General features: G+C 38.7%; 1 protein-coding gene across 1 annotated transcript in view; it reads left to right on the forward strand.

The window, feature by feature from the left end:
- Window positions 1–14,311: 14,311 nt before the first annotated feature.
- The window catches only part of LOC139414182 (cholecystokinin receptor-like), a 49,702-nt gene continuing 37,961 nt past the window's right edge, over window positions 14,312–26,052 (forward strand). The window contains exons 1-2 of the mRNA XM_071162070.1: window positions 14,312–14,483; window positions 22,228–22,476. Coding sequence (XP_071018171.1) covers window positions 14,312–14,483; window positions 22,228–22,476 — 421 coding nt within the window. The remainder of the gene's footprint in view (window positions 14,484–22,227; window positions 22,477–26,052) is intronic.

Below are 26,052 nucleotides of genomic sequence, written 5' to 3' on the forward strand. Positions count from 1 at the left end.
TCTAATACATATAATGAAAAATACTGTAAAGTGTTACCTAAAACATGGAAACAATGGCGATCACAGTTGTAATTAACAACGAGTTTACACACTTGAATGTCTCAGTTAAAACCACATCTACAAGAAGTCTATATTTGTTCAAATGATCTCTTCCGCCTTACAGCATGGGGAGGGGAAAGGTATGCTATGCATTCAGATAACATTTGTTACCACGTTAGAGAACAACCAGGGATCACACCAATACAATGATCATGTTGAATGCCTTGGTTGGTATCATCATCTTATTAGGAAACCAAATTCAAGGTAAACATTTTAGTCTTTCATTGTATCCAAATTGTGTATATAATGTTCAAATTTTACATATGTGTTTATTATATATTATAAGTAACGAATGTATGAACGGCACAATTGTATCTTCTTGTTGGGGAAATAATATTGTTGTTTTTGTATGCCTTCGTGTTTACTGTTACAAAATATTTGATTTGTTTTTCTATCTTATAAACTACATACTTAAACACTACATATGAATACAGACACCGACAACACTCAAACAAATACATACACACACACGAACACACACAAAAACATACATACACACTTTTACACATTTTCTGCTCTGTATTTTACTTTACTCGTATTATCTATCCTGATGCCTAGTCACGTTACCCTGCCTTCATGTCATGTAACGTTACCCTGCCGTCATGTCACATTATCCTGCCTACATTATCTACCTCAAATACCTCAAATAACTGACCTAAAACAGGGATTTTATTTTTTACCTTAAATGTCAGGAATTGTGAAAAACTGAATTTAAATGTATTTGGCTAAGGTCTATGTAAAATTCCGACTAAAACTCTGTATATATATATATATATATATATATATATATATATACAGTGCATTCAAATATTATTTACACACCTGGAGTTTTTCCACCTTTTGTTGTGTTACAGCCTGCACCCATAATGTCAAAGTGGAATTTGTTTTTAGAAATGTTTTGTCGTTCATACAAAATACAAAGCTAAAATGTCTTGTCTATAAGTATTCAAACCCTTTGTTATGGCAAGCCCAAAATACATTTAGGAATAAAAATGTGCTTAATTAACAAATCGCGTAATAAGTTTCATTGACTCATTCTGTGTTCAATAATAGTGGTGAACATGATTTTTGAATGACTACCCAATCTCTGTACCACACACATACATTCTGCATTTTTGGGAAGAATTTCACGTAAATGTCTTCAGTTGTATTTGGCGCATGTGATAAATACAATTTGATTTGATATTCCCTTGGCAAAATGTAGCTGATGATAATGTAAAACAGTCTAACGTTTTCGGTAATTTCCTTTGGATTGTTTTATATACACAAGAATGGGGAACACACATGTCACAATGTAAGTTCTAGCATCAAGTCCACTGTGTTCAGAATAATTTGATTGCAGTTCATTCTCATATTTGTCTTTAGGAGAAGATTATGAATGTTTCCCAGAAATTAGAGTGCCACGGAACATTGTGTGGAAAACTTCACCGGGGAATCACCTGAAGATTAACTGTTCTATTGGTTTCTGTCCCAACTCATTATCATCATCAGTCTCATGGTGTAAATGGGATGAAGAAATGCATTGGTTGCTGTCAACATTAATGCTCACGTTCAAACATGGTGGAGAGATTTGACAAACATTACAGGGATGTCATTTCTAGTTCTTGTCAACATATCCAATGCAGATTCTGGTCTATACAGGTGTGAATCTCTCAGTTTTGTAAGTCATTCCATCAAGGTTATCGTCTCAGGTAAGCAGTTCATTAATCACCGTTCTCAGATTGTAATACATATTGCATCAGTCAAAGGATATAATGTTAACTTATTTTGTCGGACACAAACTCAGCTTTACTTAGACACCATTGATATTTGATTCCGTGAGTGTTGAGTTGGTCACTGGGCACACCACGTCATTTCAAAGTGGAAATGTGGGTAATATTTGGTTGAGATGCTGATCAATGAGATTTCAAAATCGTATTAACCCACTCAAAAAGATAGCTAGAAGTGTGTTGAATTCCCAATGTGTTATCGTGCTTTTAACCATTTAAAAGCACAACCAAATTCAAAAAATGTTGGTTAGTGCAAGTGATCAATGGTGTTTGAGATTCTGCACGTTATTATAACAAGCTCTCCACAGACCAGTGACCTTTGCATGTTGTCTTGAAGATGCATGCTTTCTATGATTTACATAAGAAATGTATAGTCACATTGACCTCAAAATGTGGCCGTGGATGTGTTACTCATTTTAAGGTTGAATAAATACTGATAAATGAGTTTGTAAGATAGCTTGAACTCTAGGCTATTTACTGTATTACAAAAGTCATATTGAATTGTTTGGTTGACAACGCAACTAAATCTTAACATTTTTAAGGTGATGTGTCTAATGCCAGTTGACCTCACTGACCTTACTGACCTTACTGAACCCATTAACTTTCTCAACCTTCTGTCTCTGGACTGTGATTACTCATGATTATTAATGATGTTGTTTTTAATTTGCTCGTTATTTGTTGTTGTTGTTGTTGTTGTTGTGCAGCTCTTTGATATTTTTTGAATATTATGAGTAGCACTATAAAAGTAGAATAAATGATTATACATTTTATCTGAGCCCCTCGCTTAATCCTATTCTTTAACTTTAATTTTTTTGTTTGGATGGAGACGTCACGACAACAATTTCTTAACTTATCGACAAGTTAATTAATAGGCTATTTATTGTATTGCAATTGTGATACTGAATTGTGTTTGGTTATCAATGCAACCAAATATCAACATTTGAAGGAGATGTACCTTTTCTACCACTGTCTTAGTCTGGCTTTAATTCCAGTTGTCTGCAAAATAATTATTCATATGTTGGATTCATGTCTCCATCTTACCCAAAAAATCTAAGTTAAAGAATAGGACTAAATCAAATCAGCTCTGCTGAAGGTACACAATAGTAGGTGTATGTAGACAGAAGGTGCTCTGTTGAAAATTGGTTACTATGATGAGATAATCCTGTGATTTAAATTTTACCCTAAAAAAAAAACATTTTACTTTGATAACTTTTTTCAAATCCAATGTATTTTCAGTTTGTGCCCAGTGGGTGATGAATATGTTCTGTTTAGCAGGCGAGAGGAAACTTGTGGTAGAGCGTGGGGAAGAGAATGACAATAAGCCAGGGGAAGGTACAGTATGACCCTCTCACTCACTATACTTTCTGTATGACCAAATCACCTTTGCTTATAGCTAGCTAGTCAATAAATAATAATGTACTTTTTCAATCTCGATCACCTCACCCAAACGGACTTGCTATAATATCATTGATGTTTGATCCATGAGTGATTGTTCAGTTGGTCAATGATGAAAAGGTTCTGTTTAGCAGGATAGAGGAAATTTGTGGTAGATCAGGGTGAAGAGAATGAGAATAAGCAGGGGAGGTATGACATTCCCGCTCACTAAGTTCTGTCATGACTACCATTAATGCGAATCAAATGCTATTTATAAAATAATTAACTATTTGTAATTATTACGCAATTAAATAAAAAATATAACAATTTATTAAGTAGTAATCTGGGGCACCACGGGAAAAGTTCATTTAACGAGATAGCATTTCCCAAATGAACTCAAAATATCTCGATATCATAGCCGTCATCCATCAATCATTTGCTCCTATTTCAGTCTCATTCTGAATGTCGTAATATCCTAGAAATCTGCACGAACCCTAGTCTCCATGATGAATCAGATTGACTTAATTATTTATTTGCTGACTACTGAAATAATCACACAGAAATAAACACACACACAGGATATAATTGAATATTAACATAATGCAATGAAAAGTCCCTAGTGGACTAAACCATTATGACGGCTTGTTACACAATTTATTTATTTATTATTGCAACTTTATTTAACCAGGTAGGCCAGTTGAGAACAAGTTCTCATTTACAACAGCGACCTGGCCAAGTTTAAGCAAAGCAGTGCGACAAAAACAACACGAAGTTGCACATAAACAAACATATAGTCAATAACATGAAATAAAATAAAAATAGAAAGATCTAGGGTAAGTAATAATATGGGGATGAGGTAGTCGGGTGTGCTATTTACAGATCGGCTGTGTACAGGTACAGTGATCGGAAAGCTGCTCTGACAGCTGATGCTTAAAGTTAGAAAGGGAGATTTAAGACTCCATCTTCAGAGATTTTTGCAATTAATTTCAGTCATTGGCAGTGCATTTCTAAATACGAATGAGTGGTTGTTATGGTGAGGGGGTGGGGAAAGAAAGAGAGGGAGAAGGAGAGACAAAGGAATTAAACTATCGTACATACAGTTAAATAATGTGCTCATCGTAAATTTGGATATTTAGCACCCTAACAACCACTCATTCAAATTTAGAAATGCATTGTACATATTTACGCTTGTATGTCTTTGTCTTCTTACTTTGTTGAAAACGCCCTGTCCATTTCCTGGGGAGTCAGTTGACAGAAAGTCTGGTTATGTCTGTTAGAACGGATCTTTCAGAGGTGTACCACACTGTGTTCCGCGGGCCTTGTCCTTTGTTCTGTTTGTTTAGCATTGATACCCGAGAGATACCTATAGTGGTGAGAGGAAATTGTTCTTTGTCTCTCGTCTTCAGTCGAGTTTCCTAGGCTAACTGCGCATAAACAGCTGCAGAATGTTCCTGTGTAGTCTTCTTCTTCTGGAGAGTTTCAGAGTCTTACTATTTTCTGGTATTGTAGTCTTTAAACCATTTCGTAAAGTATTCAGCTCGCGGTGCACATATACTGGTCTTTAGTTTTAACCCATTTCTTAACGTTCAGCTCACGCTGTCTGTCACGCTGGTCTGGTATAGTCTAACCATTCGTGACGTCTGTCTCAACACCGTCCACCTGCTTGGTCTAATATGTTAATTATTTAGGAGTCCTTTATAAGCACTCTGGCAAAAAGGGTGTTCCATCCTTTTGGCATGATGTCTGTGCTCACGTGGGCGTGGTTACTGACTGGGTAAAACTTTACATGAAAAACAATTCTTATTTGGAAGGCTAAAATCACATTTCATCTTCTCACAAATTGGTTCATATTAAATCATATAAGTTTTACAACATCTAAATGTAAATCTGATAACTGGGACGTATACATTTGTAGAGTTACCGTAATTTTGTTATACAGTCCTTAATGATATCACAAAACACCAATCTCCTTTTAACAAAAGGGTTATTTCCCCTCAAGCCTGCATGGTAAATGAGAGACAGTTCCATCATAAAACTGGCCAACTTCGACCCACTGTAACCTGATCCTTTGGATTTTCACAGGAGAGTCATGACATTTCAGAATGAACAAATCCCCTTAACGTACAGTTAGTTATTCATTAAAAAAAAATGCTGTACTTTTTAAATCTCACTCACACACTGCTGGGGAGACATTTTAACCTATTATCATCACATTTACTTTTCTGTTTATATTGCAATTATTTTTGAAATGCATAACAATGTAGACATCCAACAGATTACCTAACACTTTTTTTTTTTTTTTTGCCTTTTCTAAAGACAAGCTCAGTGTCATCGGGAACATCATGCGCATCGTCTTGTTCGTGTCTCTCACTTTGGTTGTCATGGGGTTGTGTGGGCGTTGGGTTATGAAAGAGAAAGGTATGGTACCAATCTTCCTACTTCAGCTAAAATAATCTAAACAAACAGAGGACAATATCCATGTTTTACATTTCCTTTTATGTTTTGTTATGAAATCGTTGTTGGGAGGCTTTGGACCAATCCCAAATGGATACCTAAAACTTTTGGGATTATTTGATCGCTATAAGCAAAGTTAAAACACTTTAACCTAGCCTTTCCCGAGGGCAAGGTGGAGTTGTTATCATATTGATTGCATCTGTGAAATCCTCTCAGATCTCCACAAGTGCATCGCGTGTTGGGTCTAGTGGTCCGCTTATGTTACTGAATGTCACCCCTGTGACCTGCAGGAAAATGCTGTGATGTGTGGATCCCACCACCAGAGGGCAGTATAATGCAGTGTTCCAATGATGAATCCCCACAGGCTGGCCCGTCTAACATGGAGATGACCACGATGGCTGCAGCTGCAATGGATGACTCCCCAGAAGACTCCTCTGAAGAAGATTATGATGACTGTGTGTGATGCTGATCTGAGAAATACTATACAATAATACAAAAGTCTATATTTAGTCATGTGCTTTTATTCATTTTAAATACATTTATCTAGATAGATTGCCAGTTAAAATCATATTGTTAAAGTGATGCAGCAGAGTTTTTGAAAGTATTGCTCACGAGCCAAAACAGGTTCACAGGAAATGTACACGATTGTGTACAACGCCAACCATTTCGTATGATATGTTACATCCCGGAAAATGTTTTTTAATAAAATCCTGCAATTCATATATATTATGAATTTGTAAGTGCTTAAGATCCCGTTCAATCGCTTTAATTAATAACAAGGCAACAGTAAAGATGTCATCCCCTGCGAATGATGCAGCACCTCCCCTTTCGCCAATTAGTGACAACATTTCATGCTCAAATGGGACAGGAGATATGCTTGTTCAAAGTTTGGAATTACTAATGTACGAACGGACGGAGACAGAGCCATAGTCTCCCCTCCGATTTCTTTGTTAGGAAGAATAAAGTTCCAATTACACGCCAGCGAAGAGCAAGACCGATGTGTGTTAAATCTACTCCCTTTTCACTTTTAGTATTTGTCCAAATTTGAACCTACCAGGTAAGACAGAACCTACTATGGACGAAGCTAACTAGGGAAGAGAGAGAGAATAAGCAAATAGCCTAATACACAAACTCTGAACCTCTATCTATTGAAGGGGAAATCTGGGAATGGTACATCAATTTGGGAATTTGACCAGGGTGATCGCTTTGTTGTTGTTTGAATCGCCGATTGCCCCTTTAATTCTGTGCTCATTTTCAAACATTAATCGGTAGCTATTTATTCATAAAATTATAGTTATTATGGTTATTCAATTACATCAGAGGGATTCATTAACTTTTGCTCAGACATCAGGCTGCTTTTGCCTCCAGCAGAGAATACGGACACAGACAGAAAGGATCAAAGAAGATGACATATCCCTTCATCCAAATAATAGATGGATGAAAGACCTAATGATAAAGGTACATTCTCAGAATAAAGGTGCACTCTCCTGTGCTCATGCATCACACACACGCAGGCGCACACACACACACAGATGCATGTCTGTGCACACACACTGCTGTGATTTACAAGGCTTCTCCGTCAGACTCCCACTCAGATTGGTCCTAAAAAATGATCCAATTAAATGGCTTTCTCCTTTCATCACTGTCACTCCCATCATTACCCAGGATGCTTAGCGCCCTCTCTGATTGGTCACTGACTCAACACAAAGTAGTACACAATAGGACAGGCAGCGGAGTAAGTACATTCCAAATGGCACCCTATTCCCTAGTCTAGTGCACTACTTTTGACCAGAGCCCTATAGGCCCTGGTCACAAGTAGTGCAATAAATATCCATAAATCAATCAAATTATTTATAAAGCTCTTTTTACATCAGCAGATGTCACAAAGAGCTTATACAGAAACACAGCCTAAAACCCCAAACAGCAAGCAATGCAGATGTAGAAGCATAGTGGCTAAGAAAAACTCCTAAGGCTTTAAGGGGTGGCCAGTCCTCTTCTGTCTGTGCTGGGTGGAGATTATAAGAGTACATGGCCATTAAGGTCCGATTGTTCTTCAAGATGTTCAAACGTTCATAGAAGACCAGCAGGGTCAAACAATAATCACAGTGGTTGTAGAGGGTGCAATAGGTCAGCACCTCAGGAGTAAATGTCAATTGGCTTTTCATAGCCGAGCATTCAGAGGTCGAGACAGCAGGTGCGGTAGAGAGAGAGAGGGAGAGAGAGAGAGGGAGAGAGAGATGGTCGAAAACAGCAGGACCAGGGCAAGGTAGTATGTCCTATGAACAGGTCAGGGATCTTAGCCCCCCGGCACATAGACTATTGCAGCATAGATACTGGAGGCTGAGACAGGGGAGGTCGGGGACAGTGTGGCCCTGTCCGAGAAAAGGGTGCTTCGTCACACCAGTGCCTTGCTGTTCACCTTCACACCCCTGGGCCAGACTACACTCAATCATAGGACCCACTGAAGAGATGAGTCTTCAGGAAAGACTTGAAAGTCGAGCCTGAATTTGGGTCTCCCACATGGATAGGCAGACCATTCCATAAAAATAGAGATAAATAGGAGAAAACCATGCCTCCAGCTGTTTGCCTACAAAGTCTAAGGACAATAGGGAGGCCTACGTCTTCTGACCGTAGCGTATGTGTAGGTACAGTATGTACGGCAGGACCCAATCAGAGAACAAAGTTGGATCAGGTCCATTTGATGCTTTATAGGTTAGCAAAAAAACCATTGAAATCAGCCCTTACCTCAACTGGAAGCCAGTGTAGAGAGGCTAGCACTGGAGTAATCTGCTAGATTTTGGGGGTTATAGTCAATATTCTAGCTCCCAAATGTTCTGTATTTATTGCTTTATCCAGGTAGCCGGAGAGTAGAGCATTGCGGTAGACTAATCTAGAAGTGAAAAAGCATGGATTCGTTTTTCTGCATCATTTTTGGACAAAACATTTTAGATTTTTGCATTGTTACGAAAATGGAAAAAAGCTGCCCTAAGAAACATTCTTGTATGTTCGTCTAAAGAGAGATCAGAGTCCAGAAAAAATGCCAAGGACCTTCCCTGTGTTATTTGCGATGACTGTACAACCACCAAGATTAATTGTCAGATTGTTTCTTGTGACCTAAAACTAGCATCTCTGTTTTGTCAGAATTTAAAAGTAAACAATAGTGGTCCTAAAACGGAACCTTGAGGAACATTAACTTACCATTAATTTGTCAGAGAACAAACCATCCACAAATGGTGTCAAAAGTGGCACGAAGGTCTAAGAGCACAAGGACAGACGCAGAGCCTTGGTCTGACGCCATTAAAAGGTAATTTAGCACCTTCACCAATGCAGTCTCAGTATTTTGATGGTGTCTAACACCATACTGGAGTGTTTCGCATACATTATTTGTCTTCGGGAAGACAGTGAGTTGCTACACAACAGCTTTTTTTTTTAATTGAGAGGAATGGGAGATTCGATATAGGCCAATATTTTTTTTTTACATTTCAGGAGAGGCTTTATTACTGCCAATTTTAGTGAGCACAGGAAATAGCTCTTTCAGTAGTTTTGTTGGAATAGGGTCTATTAGGCAGTTGGAAGGTTTAGAGGTACAGGGTTAAAACACTTGAGTGTCTCTATTGATCCTAGGTCCTGGCATTTCTGTGCAGACTCAGGACAACTGAATTTTGGAGAAATACAAATATTCAAAGAGGAGTCCATCATTTTATTTCTAATGATCATTATCTTTTTGTCGAAGTAGTTCATGAATTCATCACTGCTAAAGCGAAAGCCATCCTCACTTGGAGAATGTCAATTTTTTTGTTAACGTCTTGGTGACAGGTGGGCAGTATTGAGGAGCTTGGATGAATAAGGTGCCCAGAGTAAACTGCCTGCTATTCTGTATATGCAAATTATTAGTAGTATTTGATATAAAACACTCTGACGTTTCTATATATAACAGAACTCATATGGCAGGCGAAAACCTGAGAAAAATCCAACCAGGAAGTGGGAAATCTGAGGCATGTAGTTTTTTAACTCAGCCCCTATTGTAGATACAGTGGGATATTGGTTATGTTGCACTTCCTAAGGCTTCCACCAGATGTCAGCAGTCTTTAGAACTTTGTTTGAGGATTCTACTGTGAAGTGGGTCACGAGAGAGTTAGTTTCCATTGCTTTTCTACAGACATAGGAATTCTCCGGTTGGAACATTATTGAAGATTTATGATAAAAACATCCCAAAGATTGATTCTATACTTAGTTTGACAAGTTTCTACGGGCTGTAACTGAACTTTTTGAACTTTTGTCCAACATTCGGCTGGACCTAAACGCGTTTTTTGATTTGTTTACCAAACGCCCTAACAAAAGAAGCTATTTGGACATAAATGATGGACATTATTGAACAAAACAAACATTTATTGTGGAACTGCGATTCCTGGGAGTGCATTCTGATGAAGATCATCAAAGGTAAGTGAATATTTATACTGCTATTTCTGACTAATGTCGACCACCCAATATGGCGGATATATTTTTGGCATCTTTGTTGTCTGAACGCTGTACTCAGATTATGCTTTTTCCATAAAGTTATTTTGAAATCTGACAGCGGTTGCATTAAGGAGAAGTATATCTCCAATTCCATGTATAACAGTTGTATTTTCATCAACATTTATAATGAGTATTTCTGTAAATAGATGTGGCTCTCTACACAATCACCGCATGTTTTAGGACTACTGAACATAACGCACCAATATAAAATGTGATTTTTGATATAAATATGCACTTTATCGAACAAAACATACATGTATTGTGTAACATGAAGTCCTTTGAGTGTCAACTGATGAAGATCATCAAAGGTTAGTAATTCATTTTACCTCAATTTGTGCTTTTTGTGACTCCTCTCTTTGGCTGGAAAAATGGCTGTGTTTTGGTGGTAACCTAACATAATAGTTTGTGGTGCTTTCGCAGTAAAGCATTTTTGAAATCAGACACTGTGGCTGGATTAACGAAAATGTTATCTTTAAAATGGTGTAAAATACTTGTATGCTTGAGGAATTTTAATTATGAGATTTTTGTTGTTTTGAATTTGGCGCCCTGCACTTTCACTGGCTGTTGGCGAGGTGGGACTCTACCGTTCCACATATCCCAGAGAGGTTAAATTTGTGACAGTATAAAAACAACATTTTTGATTGTTTTTAATTCTCCTCAATCAGGTTGGAAAAGTAGGCTGATTCAGCAGCAGTAAGGGCTCTTCGATATTGTACGGCACTGTTTTCCAAACTAGTCGGAAGACTTCCAGTATGGTGGAAATTCATTTTCGTTCCAATTTTCTGGAAGGTTGCTTCAGGGTTCTGGTATTTTCTGTATACCAGGGAGCTAATTTAACGTATGTTTGTACTCCAATGTCCTTGGGTAGGTGGAGGAAGTCTGGAAGGGCATCTAGGAAACTTTGGGTTGTCTGAGATCCAGGGTATAATTGTGGCAATAAGTAGGTCCGGAGACAGGTTGGACAAAACTCAGTCGATAATGGCTCCAAAAGCCTTTTGGCCCAGGAGGCCTGTAAACAGTAGCTATAAAAAGTGATTGAGCAGGCTGTATACAGTGCCTTGCGAAAGTATTCGGCCCCTTTGAACTTTGCGACCTTTTGTCACATCAGGCTTCAAACATAAAGATATAAAACTGTATTTTTTTGTGAAGAATCAACAACAAGTGGGACACAATCATGAAGTGGAACGACATTTATTGGATATTTAAAACTTTTTTAACAAATCAAAAACTGAAAAATTGGGCGTGCAAAATCATTCAGCCCCCTTAAGTTAATATTTTGTAGCGCCACCTTTTGCTGCGATTACAGCTGTAAGTCGCTTGGGGTATGTCTCTATCAGTTTTGCACATCGAGAGACTGACATTTTTTCCCATTCCTCCTTGCAAAACAGCTCGAGCTCTGTGAGGTTGGATGGAGAGCATTTGTGAACAGCAGTTTTCAGTTCTTTCCACAGATTCTAGATTGGATTCAGGTCTGGACTTTGACTTGGCCATTCTAACACCTAGATATGTTTATTTTTGAACCATTCCATTGTAGATTTTGCTTTATGTTTTGGATCATTGTCTTGTTGGAAGACAAATCTCCGTCCCAGTCTCAGGTCTTTTGCAGACTCCATCAGGTTTTCTTCCAGAATGGTCCTGTATTTGGCTCCATCCATCTTCCCATCAATTTGAACCATCTTCCCTGTCCCTGCTGAAGAAAAGCAGGCCCAAACCATGATGCTGCCACCACCATGTTTGACAGTGGGGATGGTGTGTTGCTTTTACGCCAAACATAACGTTTTGCATTGTTGCCAAAAAGTTCAATTTTGGTTTCATCTGACCAGAGCACCTTCTTCCACATGTTTGGTGTGTGTCCCAGGTGGCTTGTGGCAAACTTTAAACTACACTTTTTATGGATATCTTTAAGAAATGGCTTTCTTCTTGCCACTCTTCCATAAAGGCCAGATTTGTGCAATATACGACTGATTGTTGTCCTATGGACAGAGTCTCCCACCTCAGCTGTAGATCTCTGCAGTTCATCCAGAGTGATCATGGGCCTCTTGGCTGCATCTCTGATCAGTCTTCTCCTTGTATGAGCTGAAAGTTTAGAGGGACGGCCAGGTCTTGGTAGATTTGCAGTGGTCTGATACTCCTTCCATTTCAATATTATCGCTTGCACAGTGCTCCTTGGGATGTTTAAAGCTTGGGAAATCTTTTTGTATCCAAATCCGGCTATAAACTTCTTCACAACAGTATCTCGGACCAGCCTGGTGTGTTCCTTGTTCTTCATGATGCTCTCTGCTCTTTTAACGGACCTCTGAGACTATCACAGTGCAGGTGCATTTATACGGAGACTTGATTACACACAGGTGGATTGTATTTATCATCATTAGTCATTTAGGTCAACATTGGATCATTCAGAGATCCTCACTGAACTTCTGGAGAGAGTTTGCTGCACTGAAAGTGAAGGGGCTGAATAATTTTGCACGCCCAATTTTTCAGATTTTGATTTGTTAAAAAAGTTTGAAATATCCAATAAATGTCGTTCCACTTCATGATTGTGTCCCACTTGTTGTTGATTCTTCACAAAAAAATACAGTTTTATATCTTTATGTTTAAAGCCTGAAATGTGGCAAAAGGTCGCAAAGTTCAAAGGGGCCGAATAGTTTCGCAAGGCACTGTAGATGTTATGACTAGATGCTCAAAAGAAAAAAACGCAGTCATTTTTTCGTACTGAAATTTGCTGTCCTAAATGTTGCAACACCTCCACCTTTGCGGGATGCGAGGGAGATATGGTTACTAGTAAACCAGGAAAAGAGGCTTAATTTAACACAGTAAATTCATCAGGCTATGATCAGTGATTAGTTCATTGACTATGACTGCCTCGGAAGTGTGGGATCTAACATTAAGTGCTCTTCTTTTAAATTGTGAGATATTATCAAAATCTCTTTCAATAATGACAGGAATGGAGATCTTTATTCCAGTGAGATTGCTAAGGCGAACACCGCCTTCTTAAGGTTTGCCCGACCTAGATCGAAGAACAAAAACGGTCTCAATGGGGAAAGCTGATATGACTACACTGACTGTGCTAGCTCAGACTCCACTTTCCTGGCAGGCTGGCTAACAGCCTGCTGCCTGGCTTGCATCATATCTCATTGTGGAGCTTGAGGAGTTCTGTCTATGTTGATAGATAAGATGAGAGCACTCCTCCAGCTTGAATGGAGTCCATCAATCCTCAGTTCCACTTGATGACCTCTGACTGTTTCATCCTAGCATTGTTGTTGCCGCCGTGGATAACAATATCCTATCCTAAAAAAGTATTTAGTCAGCCACCAATTGTGCAAGTTCTCCCACTTAAAAAGATGAGAGAGGCCTGTAATTTTCATCATAGGTACACTTCAACTGACAGACAAAATGAGAAAAAAAATCCAGAAAATCACATTGTAGGATTTTTTATGAATTTATTTGCAAATTATGATGGAAAATAAGTATTTAAGCATAGGCAATTTAAGTATAGGCAATATGCTTAAAAAAAATCTGAATGGTAGATCTCGGCTTGCTTTGGACTCAAAAAGTGATCTTGGCTCAGAAAATGTTGGCGACCACTGGGCTAAAGTGTTGTAACTTCCACTGGGAGGCAGCATCAAGCTACAGTATATGCTTCTGTTCTGCAGTTAAGTAACTGCATGGCCCCTCATCCCAAACACCCCTCTCCAACGCGTGTTTATATAGTGACACGCAAAGAGAGGAGAGAGAGAGCGACAGAGAGAGAGATATCCTTCAGTATAAAAACACACACCCTCTCTCTATATGCCAGAAAATCTCTCAGGTCTCCACGCAACAGTAATGCCAGTGTGCTTTCGGTGACTCTACTCATGGATCTGCATCTTTCCGCAGACTGTCAGTGGATTGACATATATGACAGCTCGCCTACAGAACGTTTCTATGTCAAAACGACAGGAGAGTAAATTGGAAATAATCCTGTGGACCAGATATGCTACCATGGGCATTTTTGTGATGCACTTTGCAACTTTATAGTTCTTTCATAGAGATACAACTGATAAGGATGAAAAGTCATTTGATTAATTTTAATAGTTTGAAGAACAGAGAAAAAAAACATGGCATTACAAACTTCGAATGACACTTCCTTGTCAACATTCCTGGACTGTCTGCCACGCCTGCAGAGCAAATCATCCATGAACGCATCTGGAAATATGAGCAAGGAAGTTACCAATACCACCTGTACCAATGCGTCTGTCATCACAAAAGCCCCATCCGCACGACAAAAAGGTAATACTGGAAGATTCCTAAAGATTCTCTATAACTATCTCTGTTGTTTTGAGGTTCTTGAATCATTTCCTATCATTAAATGAATTACATGAGATTAATTCCTCCATTCAATTATATGATGGGTGGTGAAGAAAATAATTTTCAATATTTGGCATTGTTTGTCACAGCAGCAGGTTGTTCACACCACATTGAACAATAGGGTAACTTGGGGGAAAACGCCCACCTTAATGGAAATGTATATTTTCTGACAGAAAGAAAGTCAGGTTTGGTAAGATTTAGATATGTGCATGCTGGCAATCCTAAGGCAAACACATTTTAAAGGGAAATAAGTGGGCAGAATTTTTTTGTTGCAAAATGACCCCTGAAGGTGTGTGTGTTAAATTTAATTTTAGTTTGTCATTTTTGAGTAATTGCCTTTTAAAAAACAACAAATAAATCTAATTTTGGAACAAAATGACATTGCACATGTAAAGGACGTCATGCTGCTTGCTTAGAGAGTACAACTTCCTCCCGATTCAGCCCGTTCCTGGCGCAAAATCTGCCTTGCTGGCACAGGTGACACCTTCCTGAAGCGTCTTACTAGTCAATGCCACACAAAAGCTAGTTGTTCGGTGATGCAAGTGGGGACACTTCGGATAAAACAGATGAAATGTTTAGTTGAACAAGACTAGTGGCATCCAGGGAAAGTGTTGAAAATAAAATTGGTGACCACTCATTCAATGTTCACATAAGGTAATGGTTCTTTATCTAGGCACAAAAAAAGTTAATATACAGTACCAGCCAAAAGGTTTGAACACACCTACACATTCAAGGGTTTTTCTTTATTTTTACTATTTTCTACATTGTAGAATGATAGTGAATAATCAAAACTATTAAATAACACATATAGAATCATGTAGTAACCAAAAGTGTTATATACAAATATTTTGGAGATTATTCAAAGTAGCCACCCTTTGCCTTGAAGACAGCATTGCACACTCTTGGCATTCTCTCAACCAGCTTCCCCTGGAATGCTTTTCCAACAGTCTTGAAGTTCCCACATACTCTAAGCTCTTGGTGACTGCTTTTCCTTCACTCAGCCGTCCAACTCATCCCAAACCATCCCAGTAGGGTTGAGGTCGGGTGATTGTGGAGGCCAGGTCATCTGATGTAGCACTCCATCACTCTTGGTCAAAGAGCCCTTACTCAGCCTGGAGGTGTGTTGGGTAATTGTCCTGTTGAGAATCAAATTATAGTCCCTCTAAGCGCAAACCAGATGGGATGGCGTATCACTGCAGAATGCTGTGGTAGCCATGCTGGTTAAGTGTGCCTTGAATTAAAAAAAAAATCGTAGACGGTGTCAACAGCAAAGCATCACTACACCATCACACCATGCTTCAAGGTGGAAATCAAGGTGGAAATCACACATGCAGAGATCATCTGTTCACCTACTCTGTCTCACAAAGACACAGCGGTCGGAACCAAAAATCTCAAATTTGGATTTCCGCTGATCTAATGTCCATTGGTCGTGTTTCTTGGCCCAAGCAAGTCTCTTCTTCTTATTGGTGTCCTGTAGTAGTTGTTTCTTTGCAGTAATTCGACCATGAAGGCCTGATTCACAGACTCTACTCTGAACAATTGATGTTGAGATGTGCCTATTACTTGAACTCTGTGAAGCATTTATTTGGGCTTCAATTTCTGAGGCTGGTAACTCTAATGAACTTATCCTCTTCAGTGGAGATAACTCTCGGTCCTCGTTTCCTGTGGCGGTCCTCATGAGAGCCCTTTCATCATAGCGCTTGATGGTTTTTGCAACCGCACTTGAAGTTCTTGGACATTTTCCGCATTGACTGACCTTCATTTATCAAAGTAATGATGGACTGTTGTTGTCTTTTTGCTTATTTGAGCTGTTCTTACCATAATATGGACTTTTACCAAATAGAACTATCTTCTGTATACAAATAGGGCTATCTTCTGTATACCACTCCTGCCTGTCACAACTGGCTAAAACGCATTAAGAAGGAAATAAATTCCACAAATTAACTTTGAACAAAGCACACCTGTTTATTTTAAATGCATTTCAGATGACTACCTCATGAATTTGGTTGAGAGAATGCCAAGAGTGTGCAAAGCTGTCATCAAGGCAAAGGATGGTTACTTTGGAGAATCTCAAACTGTTTTCGGTCACCTGGCTGGAGTGATTTCTATTGATACCTCAACCACATCGATCTCAACACATTCAAATTATATTATTCAATTAAATATGGTATCCTTCAATTTTATATTTGGTCATATTTAATTTATCTTTAATTCATATTCAAGCTTATTATGATCTACAAGAATAAGAAAAACAAGCAATTGTTATATGCTCGACTCTCTTTGAGTGACAATAAGAACAAATCAGTTTTTGCCGCTGCTTGTCATGCACCACTGAACATTACAATAGTTGAGAAACTCCTCACGGCTGGCTGTGTCTGGTGCATACTTAATAGACCAGGCGTCTATTATCAGACTGAAACAGACCTTGTGGTTCCAGGCTATTCGCTGTTCTCTCATAAGTTTTTACTATAGTAGAGGAGGAAATTAAATCAAAGTCTATATAATTCTATATATTTCACACTCCACTGGTGCATCACATTTATGGCTCAATATGCTGAAATTGCATTTTCCACAGAGCATCACTATTAAAGTTAATATATTTTCAACTTAACTATCACCAGACAAAGTTGTGTAATTAATCAAATATAGAACAAAAATGAAAACCTGTGGAGATGCCTTTCCTCAAAATAGGAGAGGTATGGACCAAAATTATGGGGAAAAGGTATAGATAGAACTGCACTCATAGATACGACACAAGCCCCCCTTACATACAAGCATATGCACGCATGCACACACATGCACGCAGACAAGCACACACACACACACACACACACACACACACACACACACACACACACACACACACACACACACACACACACACACACACACACACAGTCCTGACATACTTTTCTTATAATGTAGACTTTATCTGCAGACTCCATGGCTAAAATATTTTTTGCTGACTCGGCTGTCTCGGAGACAGAGCAATTTATGGCCTGACAGTAACTGTCCCTTCCATCCAAGGTTACAATAAACTGAAACTAAAACAAAAACTCATCCTGAAAAAAACATCAAACTGAAATAAAATATTTAAACCGCGAGGTTAAACTTCACTTCACTCCACTGTTTTGGTCCTGTGGCTATCATGCTGTAATGGTGTGAAGCGAACCCATGCATTTGTGGAGATACTGTGTGAGAGCGAAGTCTTGCGTCTTGCTCATCTCAATATCTGTGGTGCTGCTCATGGCAAAGTAATATCGCAGAGTCTACACTCTTAGAATAAGGACTGACTCAAGGAACCCTTGAGATTATCAAGGAAACCCTAGAGTTCCTCAAGGAACAATGGCTGTTCAATGCTTCATATTTGCACCTTCCTGGAGGAACCATGGAATGGAGGCTTGGCTTATTAGGGGCGTGGCTTTAATATATATTTTTGAGAGTAGATGTCATTTCTGTTAAACTTTTCTGCTGTATTGTCATCAAGGTTTAACACTGACAGTTTTGTAGCATCAATGAGGCTAACAGAGGTTTATGAGTTCCTCAGAAGCCTATGCAAATCCCATAGTTGGATTAGTTACCACTTTAATACTGAATGTAATCAGCAATGTTACTATTATATTAGAATATATAATTCTATACGGGATTTTTTTTATTTTGCAGTGTACAAACTTAACAGGAATTACATTTACGCTAACAGTGGACCAAACATAACTATCTGAAAGCCACACCTCTAATCCGATAGGCTGCCACCTCCTATATTAAAACAGTTAAAAATTGAACTCCTCCCGTCACAAAGGGTTCCGGTTTGAACATTTACACAGGGTTCCTTAAATACCCTTTTCAGAGGTGTTCCTAGAGAAATCTTTTTTCAACTGGAAAGGTTCTGCCGGTGTGGCAACACAAAATAATCTTCCAGGCAACTTTACTTCTATGAGTAAAGAGTACTTTTAGAGTACTTTTAACAAACCCGTTTCATACATAAAATAAAGGCCATCATGAATTATGTTCAGTGTTTTTTTATAAATGCGACCCCCACCATGTAAAAATCAGTCTGACAGTATTTTTGACAGTATGGTTTGAAGTGAATGAAATGCATCAGAAAGGTATTACAATCATACAATAATGTATGATCGATCCTGTGTAGAAAATAACACCACTAACCACGTTAACATCCACAGTTTTAATGCAGGTAATTTAATACGGTATAAAATCAGGACAGCTGTGATGGAAACATTAGGTTTCGGTACAATTTTATAAATGCTGACAGATCATTTGTTTGTTCGACATGGCGGGATTTGTTTGGTGTCTGTAAAATAATTTATGCACAAATTGGCTGTAGAAACGCCTTTGTGCGTAAATATTGATATAATAACCATATCGAAGTAAACTTTAAGTCGTGATGATATGGTGTGTAGTCCTCCCACTACGACTTGGGAAAGCATACAGTTTATTAGGCTATTACAACCGCATCGTGCAGCAACCAGAGGTTTCTGGCATAACCCTGGATCTACCCGGCGCAAATTTTCACTCGTGACCCAATTTTCAAATCAAGCAAACCCCATTTGGGGTTGCGACCCCTAGTTTGGGAAACCCTGATTCTAAGGTATACTCAGCGCAATGACATTGCCACAAGCAGCACTGCAGATATTGGGAGCGTTTGAGTGTTAAGGATAAAGCTGTAGACTGTAGATGAACGTCTAGGAATGAAGTGACAGCCGAAAGTCGGACCCAAATGTGGTTTTCTAACAGCAAGGCTCAGATTAACATGGCAGTGTTGCTATTGTTTATGAAACGTTTTCTTTATAATGTCGAAGTAAACATATCACACACTCACAAACTAAATTCATAATATAATATGTGTATATTGTACAATCACTTAGAGAGAAAGAGCCTCAAATATCACATTTGTTTGTATATCCACTGTTGTACATATAAATCCTGTTTCAGTCATGTCTTTGGTCACGTTCGCGTTAGTCTAACAAAAACACCCTAATGATTTGTTGACAATAGAGCCTCCCACAATGCAGACAAAAACTGCAGGATGAAGTTGGTGAAGGGCAACTGCAGAAGCTTGCAGTCCACTGCAGTCAAAACCTCATTAACTTTGATTACAGGATTCTTGTAAAGTTAATGCAGTTGACATGTAGATGCAAGGAGACATTGCCCTGCGTAAGGTGCCATCTTTCGGATGGGATGTTAAACAGATGTCCTGACTCTCTGTGGTAATAAAAAATCTGATGGCACTTATCGTAAGAGTGCAAGAGTTAATCCTAGTGTCATGGCTAAATTCCCAATCTTGCCCTATTCCGTCATGGCCATCTAATCACCCCCCTCATTCCTACATGGCATATATCACTCCTCACATCTCCACCTGATAGCTGATGTGTGGTGAGCGTTCTGGCAAAAAAATGGTTGCCGTACATCACCCAGGTGGGTGCTGCACATTGGTGGTGGATGAGGTGAGTTTCCCCCTTATTATGAAAAGCGCTTTGAGTACCTCAGTTGGTAGAAAAGTGCTATATACTGTAAATCCAATAAATTTTTATATAAATCTATGTCACGACTTCTGCCAAAGTTGTTGCCTCTCCTTGTTGGGGCGGTGCTCGGCGGTCAACTTCACCGGTCTTCTAGCCATCATTGATCCATTTTTCATTTTCCATTGGTTTTGTCTTGTCTTCCCACACACCTGGTTTCTATTCCATTCATTACCTGTTGTGTATTTAACCCTCTGTTTCCCCTCATGTCTTTGTCAGAGATTCTTTTATGTCAGTGTTGTGTTTGTTGTATAGGTGCGCGACGGGTCCTCGTACCCATGTTTGTTTATGTCTGTACTTGTTAGTGTTATGGAGCATGTTACTTGGACATTTATTAAATGATTCCATTTTAAACTCCATTTTGACTCTCCTGCGCCTGACTTCCTTGCCACCTATTCACACGACTCTGACAATCTATTCATAAAACTAGTCAAATACATCTGAAAACGAACTGAAACTAAACGAAATGTACATAAAAAATTGTTTAACTAATATAAATAAAACGACTGTACAGTTTAAGTCGGAAGTTTACATACACCTTAGCCAAATACATTTAAACTCAGTCAAACCTGACATTTAATCCTAGTACAAATTCCCTGTCTTAGGTCAGTTAGGATCACCATTCTATTTTAAGAATGTGAAATGTCAGAATAATACTAGAAAGAATAATTTATTTCAGCTTTTATTTATTTTATGACATTCCCAGTGGGTCAGAAGTTTACATACACTCAAATAGTATTTGGTAGCATTGCCTTTAAATTGTTCAACTTAGGTCAAACGTTTCGGGTAACCTTCCACAAGGTTCCCACAATAAGTTGGGTGAATTTTGGCCCATTCCTCCTGACAGAGCTGGTGTAACTGAGTCAAGTTTGTAGGCCACTTTGCACGCACACGCTTTTTCAGTTCTGCCCACAAATTTTCTATAGGATTAATGTCAGGGCTTTGTGATGGCCACTCCAATACGTTGACTTTGTTGTCCTTAAGCCATTTTGCCACAACCTTGGAAGTATGCTTGGGGTCATTGTCCTTTTGGAAGACCCATTTGCGACCAAGCTTTAACTTCCTGACTGATGTCTTGATGTTGTTTCAATAAATCCAACAATTTTCCTGCCTCGTTATGCCATCTATTTTGTGAACTGCACCAGTCCCTCCTGCAGCAAAGCACCCCCATAACATGATGCTGTCACCCCCGTGCTTCACGGTTGGCATGGTGTTCTTCGGCTTGCAAGCCTCCCGCTTTTTCCTCCAAACATAACAATGGTCATTATGGCCAAACAGTTAAATTTTTGTTTCATCAGACCAGAGGATATTTCTCAGAAAAGTACTATCTTTGTCCGCATGTGCAGTTGCAAACCGCAGTCTGGCTAATTTATGGCGGTTTTGGAACAGTGGCTTCTTCCTTGATGAGCAACCTTTCAGGTTATGTCGATATAGCACTCGTTTTACTGTGGATGTAGATACTTTTATACCTGTTTTCTCCAGCATCTTGGTCCTTTGCTGTTGTTCTGGGATTGATTTGCACTTTTCGCACCAAAGTACATTCATCTCTAGGAGACAGAACCTTCCTGAGCAGTATGTGGCTGCGTGGTCCCATGGTGTTTATACTTGCGTACTATTGTTTGTACAGATGAACGTGGTACTTTCAGGCATTTGGAAATTGCTCCCAAGGATGAACCAGACTTGTGGAGGTCTGTAATTTTTTTTCTGAGGTCTTTGCTGATTTCTTTTGATTTTCTCATTATGTCAAGCAAAGAGGCACTCAGTTTGAAGGTAGGCTTTGAAATACATCGACAGAAGCTTCTAAAGCCATTAAATAATTTTCTGGAATTTTCCAAGCTATTTGAAGGCACTGTCAACTTAGTGTTTGTAAACTTCTGACCCACTGGAATAGTGATACAGCGACTTATAAGTGAAATAATCTGTCTCTAAACAGTTGTTGGAAAAATGACTTGTCATGCACAAAGTAGATGCCCTATCCGACTTGCCAAAACTATAGTTTGTTAACAATAAATTTGTGGAGTGGTTGAAAAATACTTTTTAATGACTCCGCCATAAGTGTATGTAAACTTCCGACTTTTACTGATGTTTTAATATGTGATCATTGTCATCTGCCTCTCTCTCTCTCTCAGAGATGGACTCGGTGCGCATCCTGCTCTACTCGCTCATCTTCCTGCTCAGCGTCTTTGGCAACCTTCTGATCATTGTGGTCCTGACAGTCAATAAGCGCATGCGCACGGTCACTAACTCCTTCTTGCTGTCGCTGGCAGTAAGTGACCTGATGTTGGCTGTCTTCTGCATGCCCTTCACGCTCATCCCAAACCTGCTGGAGGACTTCATCTTCGGAGCCGCCATGTGTAAAATGGTCACCTACTTCATGGGTAAGATTGTGGCCATCTCCAGACAGTCTGCAAACTAGTCGAACTGCACAAATTCACCAATTATCTAATTCCATGTTGTCATGTTTGGACTATCATTAAATGTGAAGATGTGTTTATATCCAATCAGTGCTCTAGGTTTATTATGTGATTAAACTAATCATGTAAACATTCATTAACTAGGAAGTCGGAGCACCACGGACAATGTTGAGAATTACAGAGTTATAATGTCCCGAATATAAATCTTCAGATATTTTAATATCTGATCAATTACAGTCTTCTACTAATGAATTATTATTACCTCATAAGTTCCCATTACTGAATGTCGCAAACTCTTGGATATCTGCACGAACTCTAGCCTAAATCAGCGATATACAAATTGGTTTAATTATTTACTAACTAACTAATATACGTAACATACGTACATACGTAACAAACGAACAGTAGATATTGGTTACTACACAATATATTGATACGTCCCTAGTGGGCTAAACCGGTATGATGGCTTGGTAGACAATGGAAAGGGGTGGGGACAGATAAAAGAGCAGGAAAGACTAAATGGATTCACTATGCACAGTTGATAATTATATTAATTGAAATGCTAATCCTTTGCACATGAACGGTCGCTCATTCTCAAAGAAATTGCAATGTACATATATATAAACGTTTGTTTGTCTTGTTGTCTCTCTCTGATGAAATCACTGGTCCGTCTGCTGAAGAGTCAATCAACAGAAATTCTTGGGTTGTGTTCATAATGGATACGTCATGTTCTTAGAATAGATGTTTCGGCAGATGTCAGTATTCTCATCCTAGGTTTATGTCATTTCTAGCTGCAGACCAGTAATTCTATGTTTAGGATTGCTCTTATTCTGTAGTGATTGATAGTCAAAGAGTTTAACAATTTCTAGCCGTGTAGCCAACACAACACGCGGTCTGGTTTTCTGGACTTGTAGTTTTAAACCATTTGTCAGCCATGTAGCCACAGCAGCATGCGGACTGGTCTAATGTAAGTTTCGTCAGGAGTGGGTTTTATACACTTCTGAGAAAGGGGCGGTTCTTAACGCCGACGTAATGGCTCACGAGGGTGTGGCCACTGACTAGTTAAAAGTATCTTGTTTAGAAGGCCAACATGACATTACATCTTCTCACAAATAGTTTAATATTCAATCGTATATTTTAACTTTTTATGGCTGCAGGGGCAGTATTGAGTAGCTTGGATGAAAAGGTGCCCATTGTAAACGGCCAGCTCCTCAGTCTCAGTTGCTATTATATGCATATTATTATTAGTATTGGATAGAAAACACTCTAAAGTTTCCAAAACTGTCAAAATATTGTCTGTGTGTATAACAGAACTGATATTGCAGGCAAAACCCTGAGGAAAATCAAAACAGGAAGTAGCTTCTATTTTTAAAACTCCATGTTCCATAGCCTCCCTTTGCTGGATTTAAAGGGATATGAACCAGATTCCTTTTCCTATCCCTTACTCAAGGTGTCAACAGTCTTCAGACATAGTTTCAGGCTTTTATTTTGAAAAATGAGCCAGAACGATAACATCGCGACAAGTGGTCACATTAGTTTTGCTCGCGCAACAGACTTTGGATAGGTATTACTTTTCCCTCTCCTATTGTGAAAGACATTTGCGGTTGATATATTATCGATTATATATTTTTAAAACAACCTGAGGATTGATTATAAAAAACGTTTGACATGTTTCTGTGGACATTATGGAAACTATTTGGAATTTTCGTCTGCGTTGTCATGACCGCTCTTTCCTGTGGATTTGAACATAACGCGGCAAACAAACGTAGGTATTTTGGATATAAAAATAATTTTTATGGAACAAAAGGAACATTTGTTGTGTAACTGGGAGTCTCGTGAGTGAAAACATCTGAAGATAATCAAAGGTAAATGATTAATTTGATTGCTTTTCTGATTTTCGTGACCAAGCTACCTGATGCTAAGTGTACTTGATGTTTTATCATGCGATCGATAAATTTACACAAACACTTGTATTGCTTTCACTGAATCATTTCAAAATCTGACACGACAGGTGGATTAACTTCTTGACCATACTTGAGACGCAGACGTCTCAAGTATGCCCCTGGAAATGCAAATGCGCTACGCTAAATGCTAAATGTACTCGTTACAACTCAATCTTTGATCAAAATTCACAAGCAGGGTATTGAATTAAAGCTACACTCGTTGTGAACCTAGCCAGCAAGTCAGATTTTTAAAATGCTTTTCGGCGAAAGCATGAGAAGCTATTATCTGATAGCATGCACCCCCCAAAATGCCAGCTCGCGTAAACAACAGATTTTGCGGTAGCCGGCGCTACCCAAAACGCAGAAATAAAATATAAAACATTCATTACCTTTGACGAGCTTCTTTCTTGGCACTCCTATATGCCCCATAAACATCACTATTGGGTCTTTTTTTCGTTTAAATCGGTCCATATATACCCAAAATAGCTTTGTATGGGATCTGTGTCATTCAGAAAAAATCACCGTTTTTAAACGCTGCGTAATTTTTTTAAATTAAAAAAGTCGACGATAAACTTTCACAAAACACTTCGAAATCCTTTTGTAATCCAACTTTAGGTATTAGTAAACGTTTATAATCTATCAAAATGATTACAGGGCGATGTCTCTTCAATAGGTCTTCACTTCAAAAACAATGGCATCTGATATCTCCCTCAACTGCATCCGGGTGAAGACTGGGAAAATGGAGGTCAGATAGAAGGATTTTCCAACAATTAATTCAATTGAAAATTAGGACAATGGCGCCATCGTGCGGAATTTGTATGAATTGCAGGCAGATCGCCATTAAATTCTGTTCTCTTTTAACAACTGGTGGAAGTGACTTATGGAAATTATTTTTAGCTTTCAGAGAGCAGTTTTTCTTGCGTTTTTCAATGAAACACACGATCTGTTATAGTCACAGCCGTGATTTAACCAGTTTTATAAACTTCAGAGTGTTTTCTATCCACACATACTAATCATATGCATATACTATATTCCTGGCATGAGTAGCAGGACGCTGAAAAGTTGCGCGATTTTTAACAGAATTTTCGAAAAAGGAAGGGGTAGAAGTAAGAGGTTTTTAACAAAAGGCAAAAATGTGTTTTCCTATATTGCACTTGTGATTTCATGAATATACATATTTATAGTAATATTTATTGAATGTAGCACTATGCTATTCAGCGATTGTTGATGACACTTATCCCGTTAGTGGGATTGCGGCCATAACAAGTTTTAAACATTCAAGGTAGAAAACTAATAGAAATTTTCACTTCCAAAGCTACCGTTCTTCTGTGCTATACCGTCCTTCCTGATGTCACAAAATAAACAACTTTGACAGGATTGTTCTTAATACCCACGGACCATTCCCACAGTCTCAAAAATATAAATATTGTTTAAAACCTGTCTTGGGCAGGGGGCAGTATTTTGACCTCCGGATGAAAAGCGTGCCCAAATTAAACTGCCTGCTACTCAGGCCCATAAGCTGGATGTACGTGTAGATTTGGATAGAAAACACTCTAAAGTTTCCAAAACTGTTAAAATAATGTCTGAGTATAACAGA

This window comes from Oncorhynchus clarkii, chromosome 7, assembly GCF_045791955.1.
Source record: "Oncorhynchus clarkii lewisi isolate Uvic-CL-2024 chromosome 7, UVic_Ocla_1.0, whole genome shotgun sequence".
Taxonomy (NCBI): Eukaryota; Metazoa; Chordata; class Actinopteri; order Salmoniformes; family Salmonidae; genus Oncorhynchus; species Oncorhynchus clarkii.